This window comes from Myripristis murdjan, chromosome 13, assembly GCF_902150065.1.
Source record: "Myripristis murdjan chromosome 13, fMyrMur1.1, whole genome shotgun sequence".
Lineage (NCBI taxonomy): Eukaryota > Metazoa > Chordata > Actinopteri > Holocentriformes > Holocentridae > Myripristis > Myripristis murdjan.
The window spans coordinates 2,785,224-2,803,672 of record NC_043992.1 but is presented as its reverse complement, the minus strand read 5'-3'; the positions used below and the strand labels follow the sequence as shown (position 1 = coordinate 2,803,672).

Genomic DNA, 18,449 nt, shown 5'->3' with positions numbered 1-18,449 from the left:
TGTGTGTGTGTGTGTGTGTGTGTGTGTAGGTGCGGGAGCAGCAGCGGAGCATCTCACTGCAGATCCGCAGGGAGGTGGAGCGGAGGCGGCAGCAGGAGCTGCAGAGCCTGGAGGAGCAGCTGAGGGAGGACTGGGAGCGACAGCACCAAGAGAAACTCCTCAAACTGCAGAGGCAGTACCAGGAGAATCTGCAGCTGCTCGGACAGGGACACAGGAGCGCTAAAGAAAATGTAAGTAAACAGGACAGTTGACAGAAGCAGAGAGGAGGCCTCCTTCCTGTTCGAATTGCTAGACTTGTTGATTATGTGACATAATCAAAATCCCAGGTAGTTAGAGGGGAATAATTGAATATATAAATCATGTCTTGAATTATCAATTTACTACCTTGGTGCAAGGGGTGAGAATCACTGGGCAACTGGCGATTTGATACTATCAAAATATTTTACCAATAATGGTATCACGATACAGGAAATTCTGCAATTATAAGGTAACAACCTATGATACATCACAATATCTAATTGAAGAAAAAAAAATGCCCCCGAAAAGGCAAAATAACTTTCCTATAAGCAAAAGCAGTCGTGTTTTTCAGTGTTTTAATCTTCACAGTGACTCCAACGTGAACATGACAGAACAGTTCCAGTTAAAATACCCAAAGACAGGAACAAATATGTCTCACAGGAACTCAAATGGAAATCTCTGCAAAGATGTTGAAAATTCCAAATTGATATTTGGCACAAGTGTATCGATAATACTGTATATCACAAGAGCCAATATTGTGATATATCGTATTGTCCCACCTCAACTAGGTGCAGCCCATGTGCTGCCATTAAAATTTAAACAAGTAGTACTGAAACAATTAGTCCATTACTGAGCCCTCATCATTATTTTTGAGACTTTATGGAGGAATTTATTAATTGAATGACAAAAAAATAATCAAAAGGTTAACCCTCCCGCTTCCTTCGTCTCCGGGTCCCACTGACCCGCTCCCTTTTCACTCCGCTCCTTTTTGCTCCCGGAGCGAAAAGGAAGTGGGTCAGTGGGACCCGGCGACAAAGGAAGCGGGAGGGTCAATTACAATAATCACTAATTTGCAACCCTGTAAATAAGTAAAATTACAGTAGTAGCATATATGCACTTGATTGACTTTATATTTGCAATTTTCTTACTTAACACCATCCAACAAATTGATGCTGAAATAACTAGTAACCAGCATTTGTTGAATAAAATGCAAGACCATAGACTCTGCAAGACATGTATTTTTCATGTCCCTGAAACGTGGTGTCCTGTTGGACATGGATAAAGGAAATCATTTGGCTGTGAAGAGATAACTACTGTGTTTCCATTGGACGGGCTTTCTGTAGAGTATGGCTAGGGGAGACAAGACAACACACTCTCATGATGCACTGGAACGGAATCCAGGATTTATTCAGCACTTGGCCAGAGAGTGGTTGCGCTGTTAGTAAATCTGAAGCTGCCTTTACTTAATATTTTCTGTTTTTATTTTTCCATTACAAAAGGAGCCTGACTGGGCTGCTATAGGTCAGAGAAAGGAGGAGAATAATGCCAAAGCAGAGGAGCGTTACAGAGAAGCCCTGAAGGAGCTCAAATCACAGAGGAAGAAAGACCATGAAGAACAAAAACGGTGAGCAGCATCACAAACGTTATATTGAATGTTGGTAATTTCATTTAATTTCAGTGAAATGAGCATTGTGTCTATTCTGTTTCTTTTTTTCAAAGTTCCATCAATGCCAGGAAAAAGGCACTGCAGGTAGAAAAGGAAAGATCTGCAAAAATAGCCAGCCTCCCGCTGCCTCCCCCAAGTACTATTGAGGTGATTTTTTTCTCTCAGTTTCCTGTCCAGTGAGAATGTATCAAACCGATATAATGGTATATCATATAATGGTTGGATACCATTAAAAGCCTTGTTGACTGCTCTTAGTTAACTGGGATTTGCAAACTCAGATTTCAAGTTACAGTCAAGATTAAATCTGGGAAATTAGACTTAGACAAAACTTTATTGTCATTTTACAATTACACTGTAATAGTTCTCATTGAAAACAAAATTTCGTTGCATTTGGCTCAGAGTGGTTCAAAATGTGTGAAGATTTCAGTCAGGGCAGGATCTTAACAATGCTTGTTGTGTAGATCCAAAAATAGTATCTGTTATTTCTGAGTTACTGGACATGAGAGCAATTGTCCAGCACTATCAAGGTGCTGTGATATTTGTGTCTGAATCTTTTACCAGCCGAACTTCTCACCTCCAACTTGCACCTCACCTCACTCACCTCCTACAGCATGAGCTTTCAAATCCAGGCATTTTGGGTGCAATCAGCGTCATGCTGTCTTCTCTTATTCAAACAGAGCATTGAGCACAAGAGAGCACATATAGTGACGAGATCAGATGTGAGCACTTTTTCTGCAACACACTACCACATGCCTGAGGCTGCCGTGGACAGGGAGGTGGACTCTGCACAGGTAACTGACTGCAGTGAGACTCCTGCACACTCAGCCCTTTGTCTGTTCCCTGTGATGTGAATTATACAGTAAGTCTAATCTGTTGCTGTGTCTGCAGCTGAATGCGCAGGAGGCAGCAGAGCAGGAGGTCAGGAGGCTGCAGGAGCTGGGCAGGGAGGCAGAACAGGAGAGGGAGGAGCAGCTGGAGAAGGCTCGACTCAGAGGGAAACACGCTCTGAGGAGAGAGCTGCTCATGCAGGTTTAGTACTGACATGCAGTTTTGAAGGCTGATTTATGTTTGTGTGTCAAATCTAAAGGCCGGATTATGCTTCTGTGTATGGGGGTTGTGCGAAGCACGCATTTCCTACGCAGCGCGTGTGTGTCCAACATACTTCTGCGAAACACACTGAGCAATTCTCCGCCCACCAACGTAGACCCTGTGACGTATAGTCGCTGCTCTTCCTGTTGTTGTGCCATGACAAGTCGTATAGGTGCGGGTACTTGCGCACCTCCTTGACCAGATCCAGCATTCTCCAAAGTTTTCAAACACAACCGATGAGTCAAGACACAACAGTTGTTTTAAAAATGGCGCTGCCGGCCGGCACAACAGCAGGATGTGATGCCGGTTGCAACTAAATGCCGGAAATGATGTACTTCGGCGGACCAATCACAGCTCTTGCGGGGCTGCGTAGGGTCCGCGTAGTTACAATTTTTGGGAGGCGCGCGGCAAGGCTCTGCAGCAGTCGCACAACCCCCGTAAGCTTTGCACAACCCCCGTACGTTCTTCTTACGCAGAAGCATAATTCAGCCTTAACAATCATAATAATTTACAGATGAAGTTTCATACAAATGAACTATATTCATTCATTTGCATGCATGCACTCCAGGCTACTTTCATATCATGATAGCCTTGTATAGTCAATCATCAAATTACGTGCTTATTCCAGTTTTTTGTAAGGTGACTGTAAAGGTTCTTTACTTCGATTCACCCACTACAATTTTACATAGTGTACTTTTAAGCCAAATTTCATTGTTTAGTTACATAGATGACCCTTTAGACACATTATCTTGCAAAAATAAAAACAAGGCTACTTCCAGTTGATTGACTGATTGATTCCCTGGTCAACCAAAGTGTTAGATCTTTTTAATTACTTTCTGTCAGAATGCATAAGTCAAGTCATTCACTAATGCCCCTTTTCCACTAGTACCTACTCAGCTCGACTCGGCTCGACTCTACTCGCCTCGACATGGTTTAGGTGGTTTTCCATTCCAATTGAGTACCAGCTCACCGTGGATGGAGTCGTCATAGCAAGGTGGCTCACTGTCCAGCTCCCTCTGGATTCTTTGGGCCGCCACCAAGCACAGAAAAGTCTCCACCTCTTCATTTGACCACGGTACCGGTTTGCTTGCCATTTTCCGACTTTGCCAACTTCAGCGATGATCAATGCGCACGGAGCGTTTTTTTTTTTTTTTTAATGCTGGGTTTGGTTTTCATGCAGGAGTTGCGTTGCGTTTACGTCACATTTCAGCTCGACTCAGCTCGCTTGGAACCCCGGCTGAGTAGGTCCCAAAATACTATCTGCTACCAGGTACTACCACCTAACGGAAAAGCTTACAAACCGAGTGGAGTCGAGCTGAGTCAATCCGAGTAGATACTAGTGGAAAAGGGCCATAATAACTAATTGAAAGTGACAAAATTGTACTTTCACAAAAGTTTTTTTTTCAAGTGGGCTAAAAAACATGACATATAAGCATATATAATTGATAGAAAGCCAACAGCACCAAGTCACAGCTGAGTTAGTTAGAATGAGCACCTGGCATTGCACAATCCTAGAAAAGAGTGTAAAAGTAAAGTATTTAAAACAATCTGCCCCCCTCAGGACCGTGAGCGCCTCCTGGTGGAGCTGGAGCACATGCAACAGACAGACCTGCTGAGGAGGCGACAGCAGGTTTCCCAGATGCCAGCTCAGATCTTCCAGCCGCTCTACAAGAGACAGCAGATGAGGGAGGACTACCAGAGGGAGATGGAGTTTGCCTTTGAGGACATGTACACTGGAGAGAGGAGTAAGAATTATATATTACTGCAGAATTAGCATTAAGCCATTCTTATCTGAATACTTTTATTATGATGAAATCACTATTTTGAAACAGTGGGCTTTTATTTTATTTGTGTTTTTTCAGGGAAGTACAGTTAATTGACAATGTTTTGTTCATCTCCCATCTTCTCCACTTGTATTGGTATGGGCTCCCTGTGAGACTTCACTGCTGAATCAACATTTTGTAATTTGTCAACAAGAATGTTTCCTCTTACAGTGCTGTCTTTAGTGTGTCAGAGAGAAAGACAAATGCTAATGGTAAGAGATCAGACTCCAAAGTGATGTCGTCAAACTTCTTTAGTTTGACTAGCAGCCAAAAAAACAACAACAAAGTATTAACTTTACAATGATATGAACAGAGAAAAGTAGCACTATCTTAGCCTCTTAGGGCAGCTTTAATCAACAAATGTTTGGCATTGTTACTTGATAAATGGCAAAAGTTGTTCATCCAACTTATAATCAATTCATTTTTTGTCGATCAGCTAATTGATCAATTGATTAATCATTTCAACATTGGTTTGTTGATACTAGTAACCAGAAAATGAACAAGCTACAGGACATTCAACATTTGACTGCAAATATTGATACTACAGTATTAATTGAGCAGTTTCCTGGTCTACTTTATTCCTTCTTCGTAATATGTAGTTGCCAGGGCTGTGCTAAATTAGCATATCCCTAATACATATCAAGACTCAGTCAGTAAGAAGCAAAACATGGAGACACCAGGCAGCTGAGATTTGGACATGAATACTGTAATATGCAGGATTTGCACGCAAAATCAAGTGAATATGCATTATTGTTGCACCAAAGCATAATGGAAAACTTTTTTCAAGTTTAAAAAATAATTTGCTTTAAAAAAAAACAAAACAAAACGTAAAAACAGCATATTTTGTTCTCTGTGGGCCTTTCTTGGAGCTGAAATGCTGTATCAAAGTTTCTTTCGTTTAACCAATATATATTTTATAATAAATAGCTGTGGTACTAAATCCTATGTGGGACATTGTCAACATATAATATTAGTGTGCATTGTGATGCATATTGTATCATTATGCGTATTGTATCGTCAAGTTGTTCAAGTCAAGTCAAGTCAAGTTTATTTCATCCATTAAAATGGAAATTACAGCGCTTATACCCACCATCATGCCCCCACAAGACCTCAGTTTAAAAGTAAATACTGCGTGCGTGCCTATGGTTACAGGCCTAGTTAATACATTAACATCAAATTCGCACACACAAAGAAAAAAAAAGATCAATTAACATTAAGTACTCTCATAAGACTAAAAAAGTTCTCCAAATGTACGTTTAAAGTGCTTGTTGTGCTGCCTAACCGCTTGAGGTATTAAGAAAGAGCATACCGCTTAGTGTGTGTCACTGGTGGCCTTAACCGGCCACTATCCATAACCTTGCTGCTCAAGCAAGTATGAAGAGGGTGATGAGAGTCCTGCATAATCTTAGATGTCAGTTTTTCCAAGCGGTCATAGTACACTCGATCCACTGTAGTTGTCTGCCCAACCATTCTGCCTGCCCTTTTGTTCAGTTTATCAATCCTACTCTTGTCAGTGACCCCCACATTCCCACCCCAGCCCACAACACAATAGCTCCACACACTGCATATAACGGACATAAAAAACATTTCCAGTACATCAGGATTTACATGAAAAGACTGTAACTTCCTCATGCAGTAAAGTTGTGGACTCAGTTTGTCCAGCAGTGATGTAATATGGTCAGACCATGTCAACTTATCATTAAAAACGACTCCCAGGTATTTGGATGTATTCACACTTTCTACAACAGTGCCTTTAATTTCCACTGCGTCAGTTGCCCTCTTGTTTCTCCTAAAATCAATCACTAGTTCTTTTGTTTTCTTGACATTGAGCTCCAGGAAATGACTTTCACAATAATCCACAAAAGCTTTAATCTCATTTCTGTAGTAACTATCATTGTCATCTTCAATTAGACCTAGTAATGCGGTATCATTCGCAAATTTCACTACTTGGCAACCTGCATGCTGTGAGCGGTAATCCGCTGTGTAAATGGTGAATAGGAATGGTGATAGGACTGTACCTTGGGGAGAACCTGTATTTGTAATGATTTTCTCTGACTTAATACTTGAATTTAACCTTGAATTTTACCCAGGCCTAGTAGCTGCATGTCGGCACTGTATGGTGTGACCTAGTGGATATATCTAGCTTATGAGTGACTGTAGCCTCCTAAAGCCTCATGTATGTCTCATGTCAGGGTTTAAAGGTGACCTGATGGTGCAGCTGGTCCCAGAGCCACTGCCAGCCCCGTCCACAGGCAGCCAAGACCAAGAGCTGGACGTCACCTTGGATGACGCTGTCACACCAGGAACAGAAAACACACAGCAGGACACAGAGCAAGAAGCAGGAAGCACTGAGCAGGAAACATCTGCACAAGGTTGACAGGAGACACCGAGCACCTCAAATCTGAATTGATCAGTTGTGTGGAGTTGTTTCAAGACTGTGTTGAACATTTTATATAAGCCTCTTGCACTTCAAACTTTTTTTCATCAGGTATTACTGTAGCAAGTACAACCCTCTATCTGCCCTGAAAACAAGATAACTGAGGCAACTTTGCGGTAGTTATCTATCATAGTTGATGATCTTTGATGAGTTTGGGTGTATTTCCATTTCTTGTAGCGGAGCCATCCAGAGCTGCTCCCAGACGGGCGTTGAAGAAACTTCTGGATCGCATCAGGAGCCAGAGAGAGCAGCAGAGTGGCGTCAGCGGCCGCGTGCCTGTAGCCGAGCCCCCAATAACCGTCACCAATGAGATCCCAGAGCGGGACATAAGCATCGACACAGGCTCTCTGATCAGTGAGGAGAGAGATGCACCGCAACCCACCAACCCTCCAGAGCCCTCCCACTCACCACCAGGTTAGATAGTTACTCAATAATGCTATTACGACTGTGGCTCTGCAAAGTTTACATACAAACGTGTTGCTGCACAGGTAATCAGAAATAGTCTATACAGGGAGGACACCTCAAGGGGGCGACATAGAGCGCCAAAACTTGTCTAAACAGTGTCAAATGAACAGCGACAAATGGGACTTTTCCAGAAAATCAGCTCTCTAAATGATACAAATTTTCTTTACTGTGCAATACTTAAAACGACCAGATGCTGGTTAAGAAGGTGCACATTTCTATGTGCTTAGATGAATGAATTCTGGAACCATATAGGAAAAAAAAACTTTTTTTCATCTGGTTATGTAACCAGTCAACACCACTAATATTGGTGGAAATCTTATGAAATTGCCATAATTTTGCAGCTATGGATTTTACATCAGGCTATAATTATTGTGTCTTCATTTTAAATGTTGGACTATGTGGCAATAACAGTAATAGTGCTGTTACTGGTAAATATTTAGAATTAAATATAGTGATCATTTTATAGCAGTTAGCCCCATTGATCACCATATACAGGGTGACACAAAAAAATGGGAACTTTTTAACAATCCAGTAAAACCAAGAGTGATGGAAGAAAAATATTTTATTCATAGTAATTGAAACCTGAAAACATGCCATTTAAGAAACAATGATGGAATTTTAATTTTTTAAAAATTGTGCTGCCACTTGCTCATGTCTGCCAATACGCATTTCAAAAGTTCCCATTTTTTTGGGTCACCGTGTATTTTACTTTAGCAAGTGCTTAACACTGACCCTGGTGGCCAAAAGAATGTACTGCACTCTTTTTCTGTCAGAGCAGACAGCGGCCTTGTTTTGGCTTTCTCTCTCAATAGGCTTTGATCTAATTGTCAAATAAAATCACTTATGCTCATGCATTGTTTTGCCAGTTTTTTCAGCATGCAACTCTTGTTCTTTTCAAGGGAACGGGAAATACAATTTTCTGTGTACTGATTCCTGTGATCAGGTTCTCATATTTGTTTTCCTTTGAAAGATGAATATTTTGTGTTTTTCTTTTGTTTAATCTACCCAGCGCTGGAGGCGACAGAGGAGAGTATTGTGGCAGGCACTCTGCTTCTTCCTGATGTGCTCGCCTACAGGATCCAAGAGTTTGAGGAAGAGCGTAAGAAGAGGGTGTGTCTTCAATGCTTCTCAGAATACAGTACAATAGAATAGGAAGCGTTTATTGACATTGTACAAGTACACAAAATTAGGAATGCATGCCCCTGGTCAGTGCAATTAATGAGATAATTTAAAGGGAGACACCAAGCACATATTCAATAAACATGAAAAGAGAGCCAAGAGCTGCAGCATCCATGTGCATCAACATCCTCAGAAGACAAAGATCTGAGTTTTGTGTACATGTTTATATATATAGACAGAACATAACATAATCTATTCGTGTACTGGGTGGAGGATCTGGGGAGGGGGTGCAAGAGAAGCTGAAATACTGTATCAAGCCATTTCTATTTCCATCCTCTCAATGTTAGGGTTGCAAAATTCTATGAATTTTCAAATGGAAACTTTCCATGGGAATTAATGGAAATATATGGGAATTAATGGGAATACACTATAAAATTGCAGGTTAGCCTATAACAGGGAACTTAAATGTAGTTGAAAGAAACATTTTGCAGCATAGTCTGGATTAAAACAACCAAATTTAATGCAAATTCAGTTGAATTTCCACCCTGCTCTGTGCATTCCTCCATCACATGCACAGAAAAATGCAAAAACCAGAGGCTCGAGAGGCTCTTTGTTTTTGTTTGTTTGTTTGTTTTGTGGGGGCATAGGGGATATGTTTATTTTATTCAACATTGATGTTTTTTATTGTTCAGTGAAATAATTGATTAAAGTTGTACTCACATATAAATCAAAGTAAAAAATGTCATGTTATTTTTTTGAAATTTGTAATACTGTGCATGTATGTCTGCTTATGAAAAAACAAAATTTCCAAAATTACACGGCGTAACTTCCCATGGAAAGTTTCCGGAAAGTGTCTGGAAATTGACTGGAAATTTTCCGCCTCTTTGCAACCCTACTCAGTGTGTACTAAGCAGAATTGTTGTTTCAACTTGATCTTTTGTTTTAAATCTTATTTTTTTTTTTTTAAATAGCAATGCATTTAAAGTCAAAATTGCCAAGTGCCCCTGATTATTTAGCAAAGTGACGGGCAGTTTTGTTTCACACAGAAAGACAAGGTATCGATTGTTGTTGGGCAGCTTGTAATGCCTGAGTTTTCACTTTCTGGCCTAATTGCAAAGTCTACATCTTAAAAAGAGTGGATACCACCAGTTTATTTTTGAAGTTATAAGATCTACCAGGAGACTAAGCTGAGACATCAGCTTTTTAGGTAAGGTATTAAGATTTTTGGCTTTGTGAATTCAGTATTGACTGAATCGACTTCTAAATTTTCCTGTGTTTTGTCTTTCTGTTCAGGAAGAGGAGCTTGAGAGGGAGAAGCAGCAGCAGATGGCATTACTCCAGGAACTGGAGGAGCAGAAGGACAGGCTGGAGCAAATGCTGCTTGAGGCCCAGCAGGACAGAGAGACCTTGAAGGCTGCTGTGACACAGGAATTGCCTGTCTGCAACCAGGGTGCCACCTCTGTCACCCCTGGTCTCGCCACTGAGGTTAGGGCCTCACAAAGTTTCACTACTCCTCTCCTTATTTGACTTTTTTTGGTGTGCAGGGAATGAAGATCAGAGAAGGAAGGATTTGTTTCCATCCTTTGAGCAGGCTTGATTTCTGATCCCTTGCTGCCTGGTTTGGATGAAACTTGAGAACGGTGGATTCTGACACTGTATTGCATCTTGAATACAAACCTGATTGTTCCACCACAGCACCACCACCAGGCCAACAGGGCCCCAAATTTCAAGCTCAGTATCTCAGCCAATGGCAGGTCAAATTCGATTAACCTTTGGGAAGTGATGTTTTTATATTGATATCTAGTATCAAATAAATTAAACTGATTTGCCCACCACTGTGTCACCAACAGGCCAAATAGTTTACAAGCCTCAAGCAGTGATGTCTTAGACACCAAACATCATGTATACCAAAAAACAAAAAAAGTAGAAACCCATGGTGACTTGCACCAGTTTGGGGGGATGCCATGGTCACTGTTCCTGCAACTGTTAACTCAAAAAGTTAAAAATATAAGAGTGTGTATCTAACATGCTGTGAGGGACCTATCTATATGTCCTATAGTCACCATTTACTTCCTCTTCTGGTAAAAGATTAAAACAAAACTTGTAAAACTTTGATGGGATCAAAGTTAGAAGGTATAACTTGTGATAAGAAATAGCTGGCTGTGTTGTTTTTTCCTCTTTGAAAATAAAATTTTGAGCCACTTTTAATCAGAATACATACCAATATCAGTGTTCCCGCAAAAGGCCAAAGTTGACTAAGACTTAGATTTCCTTTATTGTGTGTGGTCAGTCATGTATTATAATCATTTCAGTGATAAAGAACTTCTCAAACTAGCTTAGCTCTTTCAACAGCCAGATCCTGATGCAGGTGAAGAGGATCATACCAGAAGGATCAGAGAATACCAGCAGCGGCTTCTGGAACAGAACAGGTGTGTTACAAACAAGGAGTGAAGTACCTCTGGTTATGGTAGGTGATGTGTAAACTCACCAGCCACTTTCACTTCTTTACCATGTGGTTATTTCTTAGCATCAAACACAACCTCTTTCAAGCTGACATGTCAATGGAAGTGACCAACTTAACCACCCACAGTCAAAAGCGGTGACTGCTAATGTCATAGTTAATTAAAATTACTGGTAATTTCCCACCCTCTGTTCTGTATTTAAAGGCAGAATGAGTAGGATTTGCCGTTGCAATTTGTAAATACAACATTAAAAGTTTGCCCCTCCTCTCCAGCTAACCTAACTGCCAGCTGACACCTACTTGTCAGTCTACCTAAGTTTGTCCGCTTGGTGTTTCCCCACACAACATTTCTTTTTCTGCAGTCCGCATCAGTGATTTTTGTTGCGTTATCGATCTGGCACTGTGTGCTGTGAGTGGCTGGGAGCTACATACCCACTGCGCAAAGGCCAACAGCCAGAAGACTCCTGAGCTCAGCAAAACAAGAAAATCCAGGCAAAGGGCAGGGTCTCTGCAGCACACACTTGTAGTGGGTCATAAGTGACGATTGAGAGGGATTTTTTTTTGTTTTGTTTTGTTTTTGTATATAGTCTACACATTGTTTTTTTGTTTTTGTTTGTTTTTTAATTTATTTATAGGAAAATCCTACTCATTCTGCCTTTAAGTTACTTGATTGGATTTATCGTGCAGATGCCTTGCCTTATGCTTTTGTGCAGAAGTCAGCTTGTTTTATTATCAATTTTTGTTTTATTCCACTCACCACACGTTTATTTTAGGCTGCATAAGCGGTCCATGGAAGTGGCCCACCAGCGTCTGGAGGAATACCAACGAGCTCTTAGAATTCGTTACAATATGACCACCTCGTCATTTCCTCCCCCTGATGTGCCTGCAGGCCTTGTTCGCCCACCTCCACAGTGTGCCGAGAGTGCCTCACCTCTAGTGCCTCCTCTGCAGCTCCCCACAGTGCCAGTGTCAGTGCCTTTGCATGTTCCTGCTGCTCAGGCTAAACCGCAACCACCTGTGGAAACCCCTACAAGAGAATCTGAGAGTGTGGCTCACCCTCTGCCCGTTCCCAGTTTGGGCATTGATTCCAGGTCGCTGCCAGTGCAACGTGAATCCCCTTCAGACAGTTGTAGGGAGCAGAGACCAGGTGTCACTGCCTTCCTGACTGATAACATAATGGAGAGAGTGACACACCACCTTCCTGACAGAATGAAACCCTCCTCGCTGGCCCACAGACCTTTAACAACCCACTGCCCAGCCGCTAACGTCTCATTCCAGCCAAGTTCTGATCCCGTCCAGGCTATCAGCCCTCCTCCGCTGCCAGCCCAGGCCTCAGTGAAGTCTGGGATTTTATCACGTGGCTCCTTGCAATCAGAGTCGTCTGGGTCACTGGGCTCTAAAAAAGAGGACATGGCGAGGCAGAGGATGGAGCTGCTGGAGGCCCAAACGCGGCTGCAGGAGCAGAGGGAGGCGATGGAACAGCAGCAGAGGCAGAAGGAGGAGGAGAGGGAGCAGATGAGGAGGCAGAGGGAGGCTCTGCAGGCTCTTATCAGCACGGACACACAAGTGAACGACAAGATGGTAACTACTATGTTTACAGATTATATAAAGGATTGTGACTGTGATTTTTAACTTTTAGTAAATTTACTACAATTTCCCCACATTTTACATCCCAACAAATCATGGGGATGTGCTAACTATTTCACAACATATAATCAAAAGCCTTTGATTTTTAAATTTGAATATTTAGTTGTATCAGCCACTTCATAATGCTCTGCTTCTGTGCCTAACAAAGTCATCAACCATAATGAACCACAGAAATGATAACTGGCTGTGGAAAGCAAACATTTACTTTCTACTGGAGAAACAGTTTCACTCCTCCCCAATTTCAAAAAGTAATTAAAACACAACAATGCTGCTGCTTTTAGGAAAACTAATGTGAGGGCTTTATTACAGTGATAGAATACTGGTGTGAACAGTTTGAATTCTCTACAAGATCACTTTCACATTGTAGTGAAATGAATGAAAACCAATGGCTGGATAGAAGAGAGGAAAAATGATATTGGAGTTCTAAAATATGACTGATTACTTTTGGAAAAGAATAGTAGAAACATGAAGTTTATACATTATGTAGATATTACACTAAACATGCAGAATCTCTGGTATGGTCCTGTCATGTGCAGTGGAAAACTTGTAGCTTAGATTTCTCTACAATCCATTATCGTCCCCTTTTATTTTTTTATTTTTTTTTTTTTATTATGACCATTCTTTGACTTGTTTTTCTCCCTCTGACAGTGACCATGTTGAAGGTCAGTGTTGAAAATTTGCCAAATCTGAGGGCTTGGCCACTATTTGTCTCACATGCCCACGATTATGCTTTAAAACCTTTTTTTGTGTGTGTGTGTGTGTGTGTGTGTGTGGTGTGTGTGTGTGTGTGTGTGTGTGTGTGTGTGTGTGTGTGTGTGTGTGTGTGTGTGTGTGTGTGCGCGCGCGCGCGCGCGTGCACGTGCACGTGTGCCTGCGTGAGGGTACATATGTAGTTGTGTTGTGTGCCTTTTGTGTAAATGTGTGTTTTGTGTGTACTGAGCAATGATGTAAATTTATTGGACCTGATATATATTTACTTGAATTCATTTCATGATGGTTTCTACACTTGAACTGAGCTCAGTGCATTACTTCATATTCATTTTACTATGTCAGGTTAACGTACAGGAGTGTATTTAAGGGATTCTTGGGCGTTTTAGCTGTTGGCAAGACTGAAAATGCTAATACCACATGTTTATAGGAAGCAATTTTAAACAAAACACTCAATGGGGCAGGTTTGAGTTCTGTTGATGGTAAATAATCCATCCTGCTGTAGTGTTATTAACCAAGACATTGAGCCCCACAAAATCCAGGAGTGTTGTGCTTTATCTCACCCTGACCTCTGGAATCAGTCACATTTTTTCCTTAGGAGATGGGGTTTGTCAGCAGTGCTACAAAGCACCTTTTCTGTGTGTTTTATTTTTGCTACAGCCTGCTTCAGAGGTTCCAGGCAAAGCTCTGGTGTCAGAAGACATCGGTGAGACTCGCCTCAAACTGCTGGCGTCCCTATTGAGAGCCATAGAGGAGTCAAACGGAGGAACTTTATCACACCTGGAAGAAAACCAGGAACCAGACAGCACTGCACACCAAGAGCCATCCACTAGTGGTGAGACAAGATACTGACAATGGACATGTTGTTTTTTTCCTTTTGCTGACCTCCTATTTTCCTATATAAATCCAAAATGATCTGATTTCTTGTCTTTTTCCATGTTAATGTTTTTTTCATTGTTTGTCCTACCATCTTTTATGTGCTCAGTCATCCTGGTGGGGGATCCCTCTCTACCCGTAGGCTTACATATATTTTCCTGATAAGGTTTTCCTGGCAGTTTTTCCTTGTATGCTGTAGAGCACGAGTCAAACCATGTGCCATGGAGGGCTGAGAGGCAGCAGGTTTTCATGCAAACAAAAAACTCCACCAGGTGATTTCACTGATTAGTCCCTTCTCTCTGCCTGAAGGTGAGGCCATCAGTGAAATCACCTGCTGGAGTTTTGGTTTGGAATGAAAACCTGCAGCCTCTTGGCCCTCCATGGCACATGGTTTAACACATGTGCTGTAGAGAGATCGAAGGCTAAAGGTGCCGGGTACACAAGGCTATGTAGTTTAGGTGCAGTGTCCTTCGTTTTATGTGTCATGTTTGTTTCTCTTCTTTCCTGTCTTTGTTTTGTCTGACTCATTGTTGACTACTTAATTTTTGTTGGACTTATTTTTTTTTTTGCTCAGACTTCAATCAGTTTAATCTCAAATGCCAGTATTTTATTGAAGTCATACAGTAAATGTTTTGTTTTCCTGTTTAAGATGACACCGCCCACCAGAGTGATGCTGTTGTCACTCCCACCCCGTCATGTCTCCTCCCCTCCGGCTTGCACCTGCCTCCTCGGGCTCCAAAGCCGCCAGTGACCCGGGTCAGGCTGGGCATCATGACTGAACAACATGAACTGAGTGCCATCCAGGAAGTGGAGACACCAGTCAACACCAGCGCGGTCACAGGTCAGCTTGGTGAAATACACAGACATACACAGACAACTATTAACACTGCATGTCATTACGTACTGTTGTTGTGCTTCACTTTGGTGATGCAGGTATAACACAACTCTGAGTCACCTCTTGTAAGCTCCCCGGCTACAATAAATATTATGGCAGCAAACTTTATTTTTTCAAAACCCAATTAGTTGTATCAGATTACATTTTTGCATTTTACATTACAGTGCACATGCCCATCATAGCATTCATTCTTTTTTTTAAAGATATTTTTATTGAAGCATTTGTTGTTGTCACATAACACAGTAGTGTGTCAAGCAAAATGAAAATGCATAAAGAAAAATACAGTAACGAAACAGAGCCAAACAAAACTAAGAATCTGTTTTGTATGTTTTACATACTTTGAATACTAAGCGAACCAGGGTCCAAAATTAACTTTTGGCTCATCTACCAGTGGCAGGTAAATAAAGAAAATATATCAGCCAAAAATATTTGTTACCAGCCATAATACTACATCATGTATTATTACTTCGCTTTTGAGCTTCATATTTTTCCAGGATGCAAAGAACAAGAACGCAGACCCCCATCACTTTTCTCTTTGTCTTCATGTTTTCTTTTTGCAAGCCTAAGACTGAAAATGTGTCGGTACATGTCGAATAACGTGTAATTCAGATGTCTTTTACGACAAATCGCTGACAGACATGATGTAGGAAGTGCCAAATAGTAGTAAGCAGCTTTAGTAGGTTGTGGTTTGACAAAGTGAAATTATTTTACTGGCCGCCATCCCGGTGACCCCAATTTATTTTCAAACCAAGCCCAAAATTTATCTGCACTTGGCGCGGAAAATAATGTTAATTTTTTGGATCCTGAAGTAAACACATTCTCACTTTTGAGCAAGGCTGTCCCCAGCAAAGGGTGATAAATTCCCTACTTTTCATTGATTAATCAAGTAAAAATAAATTACTCGTTTAAATAACTTGCATTGCAATGAAAGCCTTAAGTGCATGTTGATTATTGCAGTTAAAAATTCTTTGGTGGCAGTGCCCTCATCAGCTGAATCCTTTATGTTGTTCGTCTCAGGCCCAGAGGACAGCGTGAAGATACTGCCTCACCCTGCAGCCTGGGACTCGCAGGACAAATCTGAGTCCTCAGTGGCCTCTGACAGGTTTCTGCACTCACTCTGTGTGTCCACTGGGGGTCACCAGTCTGCTGCTGGGAGGCTGACTGGCTCAGCAACAAGTTTGGCAAGATCCAATGCATTCCCCTGGAAGGAGAGGCTGCTGACGGGGGCAGGAAGGTCCCCAGAGTCCACAGAGTATGGTATGGACAGGGCTGGGTGAGGATGGATGGGAACATAAAAGACACAAAATGGAGATGAAAATGGTGATCTTTGATAAAACATAGTTGGGAGTTGCATGTCCAGTAAAATGAAATGATGAAAATGGACAGAGTAAGGAGTGATAGATGGGAGATTGGTAGGAGACTGAAACATGATGAGGGCAGAGGAGCTTAAATATAAATATAATATTTAGTACGTATTCTGCTGTCAGTATAATGTTTTGCACTGTGTGTTTATGAAACTTGAAAGTTGCCAGTGCTTCTACATCAGTATCACCAAAGCAAATTCCTGAACGTTTAGTGTAGCTGTTAATTTTACATCAGTTTGCTTGTAATGGAGGCATTTCTGCTCACTCCTAAACTTTGACTTACAGACCGAATTTCTCAAAATCTCTCACCACCATCCCCTGACTCTGGGACAGGAGCCGACCTCCTCGATCCTGTTGTCACCAGCCTCAGGTCCCCCACGGAGGTAAGAAGGCCAGCTGAACACAAACAAAACTAATGTTATGACTGTATTTCCTTCAATGCAATGAAAGACTGTGTTTTCTTGAGGACTCACAGTGGAGATTGAGATTTAATTTTTATTTATTTATTTATTTATTTTTTGGCTGTTGCACTGTTCACTGTACCTAAAGTACAATCACAACAATAGTGGTACTCTTTGTTTTGCCTTTGTTGATTTTCAAAAAGGGAGAAGAAATTTCATGGCTAGATTTTTTTTTGCACAAAAAAAAAACAACAAAAAAAGTGTTTCACAAAGGCACCCAGTGATGATTGTGTCTCCAAAATAAACACAGGCTGACAGAGGCTTTCATTGCATGTTGGCACAGTCCTGTTTTTTGTCTTGACTCATTTTTCTCCCTCTGAGGTTCACCATGTTGTGGATCAATGATGAAAATTAGCCAAATCTGAGGGATCGGGCACTATTTGCCTGACATGCCCATGATTATGCTTGAGAAGCTTCTTTTTTATTTTGTGTGCTTGTGGTGTGTGTGTTGTTGTGTGTATGTGTGTGTGTGTGTGTCTTTCTGTAAATTGTTGTGTGTGTGTCTTTCTGTAAATTGTTGTATGTGTGTGTCTCTGTGTACTGAGCGATGATGTAAGTTTACTGTTCCTGAAGTGTATTTACTCAAATACATTTCATGATGGTTTCTACACTTGAACTGAGCTCAGTGTGTTTGTATGCATGTACTTGTTATAAAACCAATAAAAAATATATGCAGCATTCCACAACAGTTGGACAAAGTGCTTTAAAAATAAAAAAAAAAGTCAACAGTCTCACAAAAATGATTAAAAACCACCGTAAGAGAAGTGTCAGTATTTTATGAAGAACAGGGTAACAGAAGAATGACATTAGTTAAAACCTGCCTGAGGTGTCAGATGACATACGATGACATTGGCAGCCTGCGTTACAAAACCACGGGGGGGGGCTGACAGTCTCACACTGCACTTTGAGGAGCTGAGATGTAGTTTATGCCCCTTTTCCACTAGTACCTACTCAGCTCAACTCGGCTCGACTCTACTTGGTTTAAGAGCTTTTCCATTAGGTGGTAGTACCTGCTAGCAGGTACTACCACCTACTCAGGGACCTACTCAGCCGGGGTTCCAAGCGAGCTGAGTCGAGCTGAAAATGTGACGTAAACGCCGTGCAGGCAACTGATTGGACAGGGAGTGACGAGAGCGACTCCCGCACGAAAACAAAACCCGACATTAAAAAAAAAAAAAAAAAAAATGGCAACAGCGGCCGTGCGCATTGATCGTCAGTGAAGTTGTCAAAGTCGGAAAATGGCAAGCAAACCATTACCGCGGTCAAATAAAGATGTGGAGACTTTTCTGAGCTTGGTGGCGGCCCAAAGAATCCAGAGGGAGCTGGACGGTGCGCCGGCGACTCCACCCACGGCGAGGTGCTACTCAACTGTAATGGAAAACCACCTAAACCGTGTCGAGGCGAGTAGAGTCGAGCCGAG

General features: G+C 41.6%; 1 protein-coding gene across 4 annotated transcripts in view; it reads left to right on the top strand.

Moving 5' to 3' along the window:
* cep295 (centrosomal protein 295) overlaps nt 1–18,449 on the top strand; it is a 30,533-nt gene that overhangs the window by 1,428 nt on the left and 10,656 nt on the right. For all 4 annotated transcript variants that reach the window (XM_030067823.1, XM_030067822.1, XM_030067824.1 and 1 more), the window contains exons 2-17: nt 30–230; nt 1,518–1,642; nt 1,738–1,831; nt 2,362–2,475; nt 2,573–2,713; nt 4,335–4,518; nt 6,789–6,968; nt 7,211–7,447; nt 8,508–8,608; nt 9,911–10,102; nt 10,970–11,046; nt 11,852–12,659; nt 14,094–14,268; nt 14,959–15,150; nt 16,222–16,461; nt 16,854–16,951. In XM_030067823.1, the coding sequence (XP_029923683.1) occupies nt 30–230; nt 1,518–1,642; nt 1,738–1,831; nt 2,362–2,475; nt 2,573–2,713; nt 4,335–4,518; nt 6,789–6,968; nt 7,211–7,447; nt 8,508–8,608; nt 9,911–10,102; nt 10,970–11,046; nt 11,852–12,659; nt 14,094–14,268; nt 14,959–15,150; nt 16,222–16,461; nt 16,854–16,951 (3,159 nt within the window). The remainder of the gene's footprint in view (nt 1–29; nt 231–1,517; nt 1,643–1,737; nt 1,832–2,361; nt 2,476–2,572; nt 2,714–4,334; nt 4,519–6,788; nt 6,969–7,210; nt 7,448–8,507; nt 8,609–9,910; nt 10,103–10,969; nt 11,047–11,851; nt 12,660–14,093; nt 14,269–14,958; nt 15,151–16,221; nt 16,462–16,853; nt 16,952–18,449) is intronic.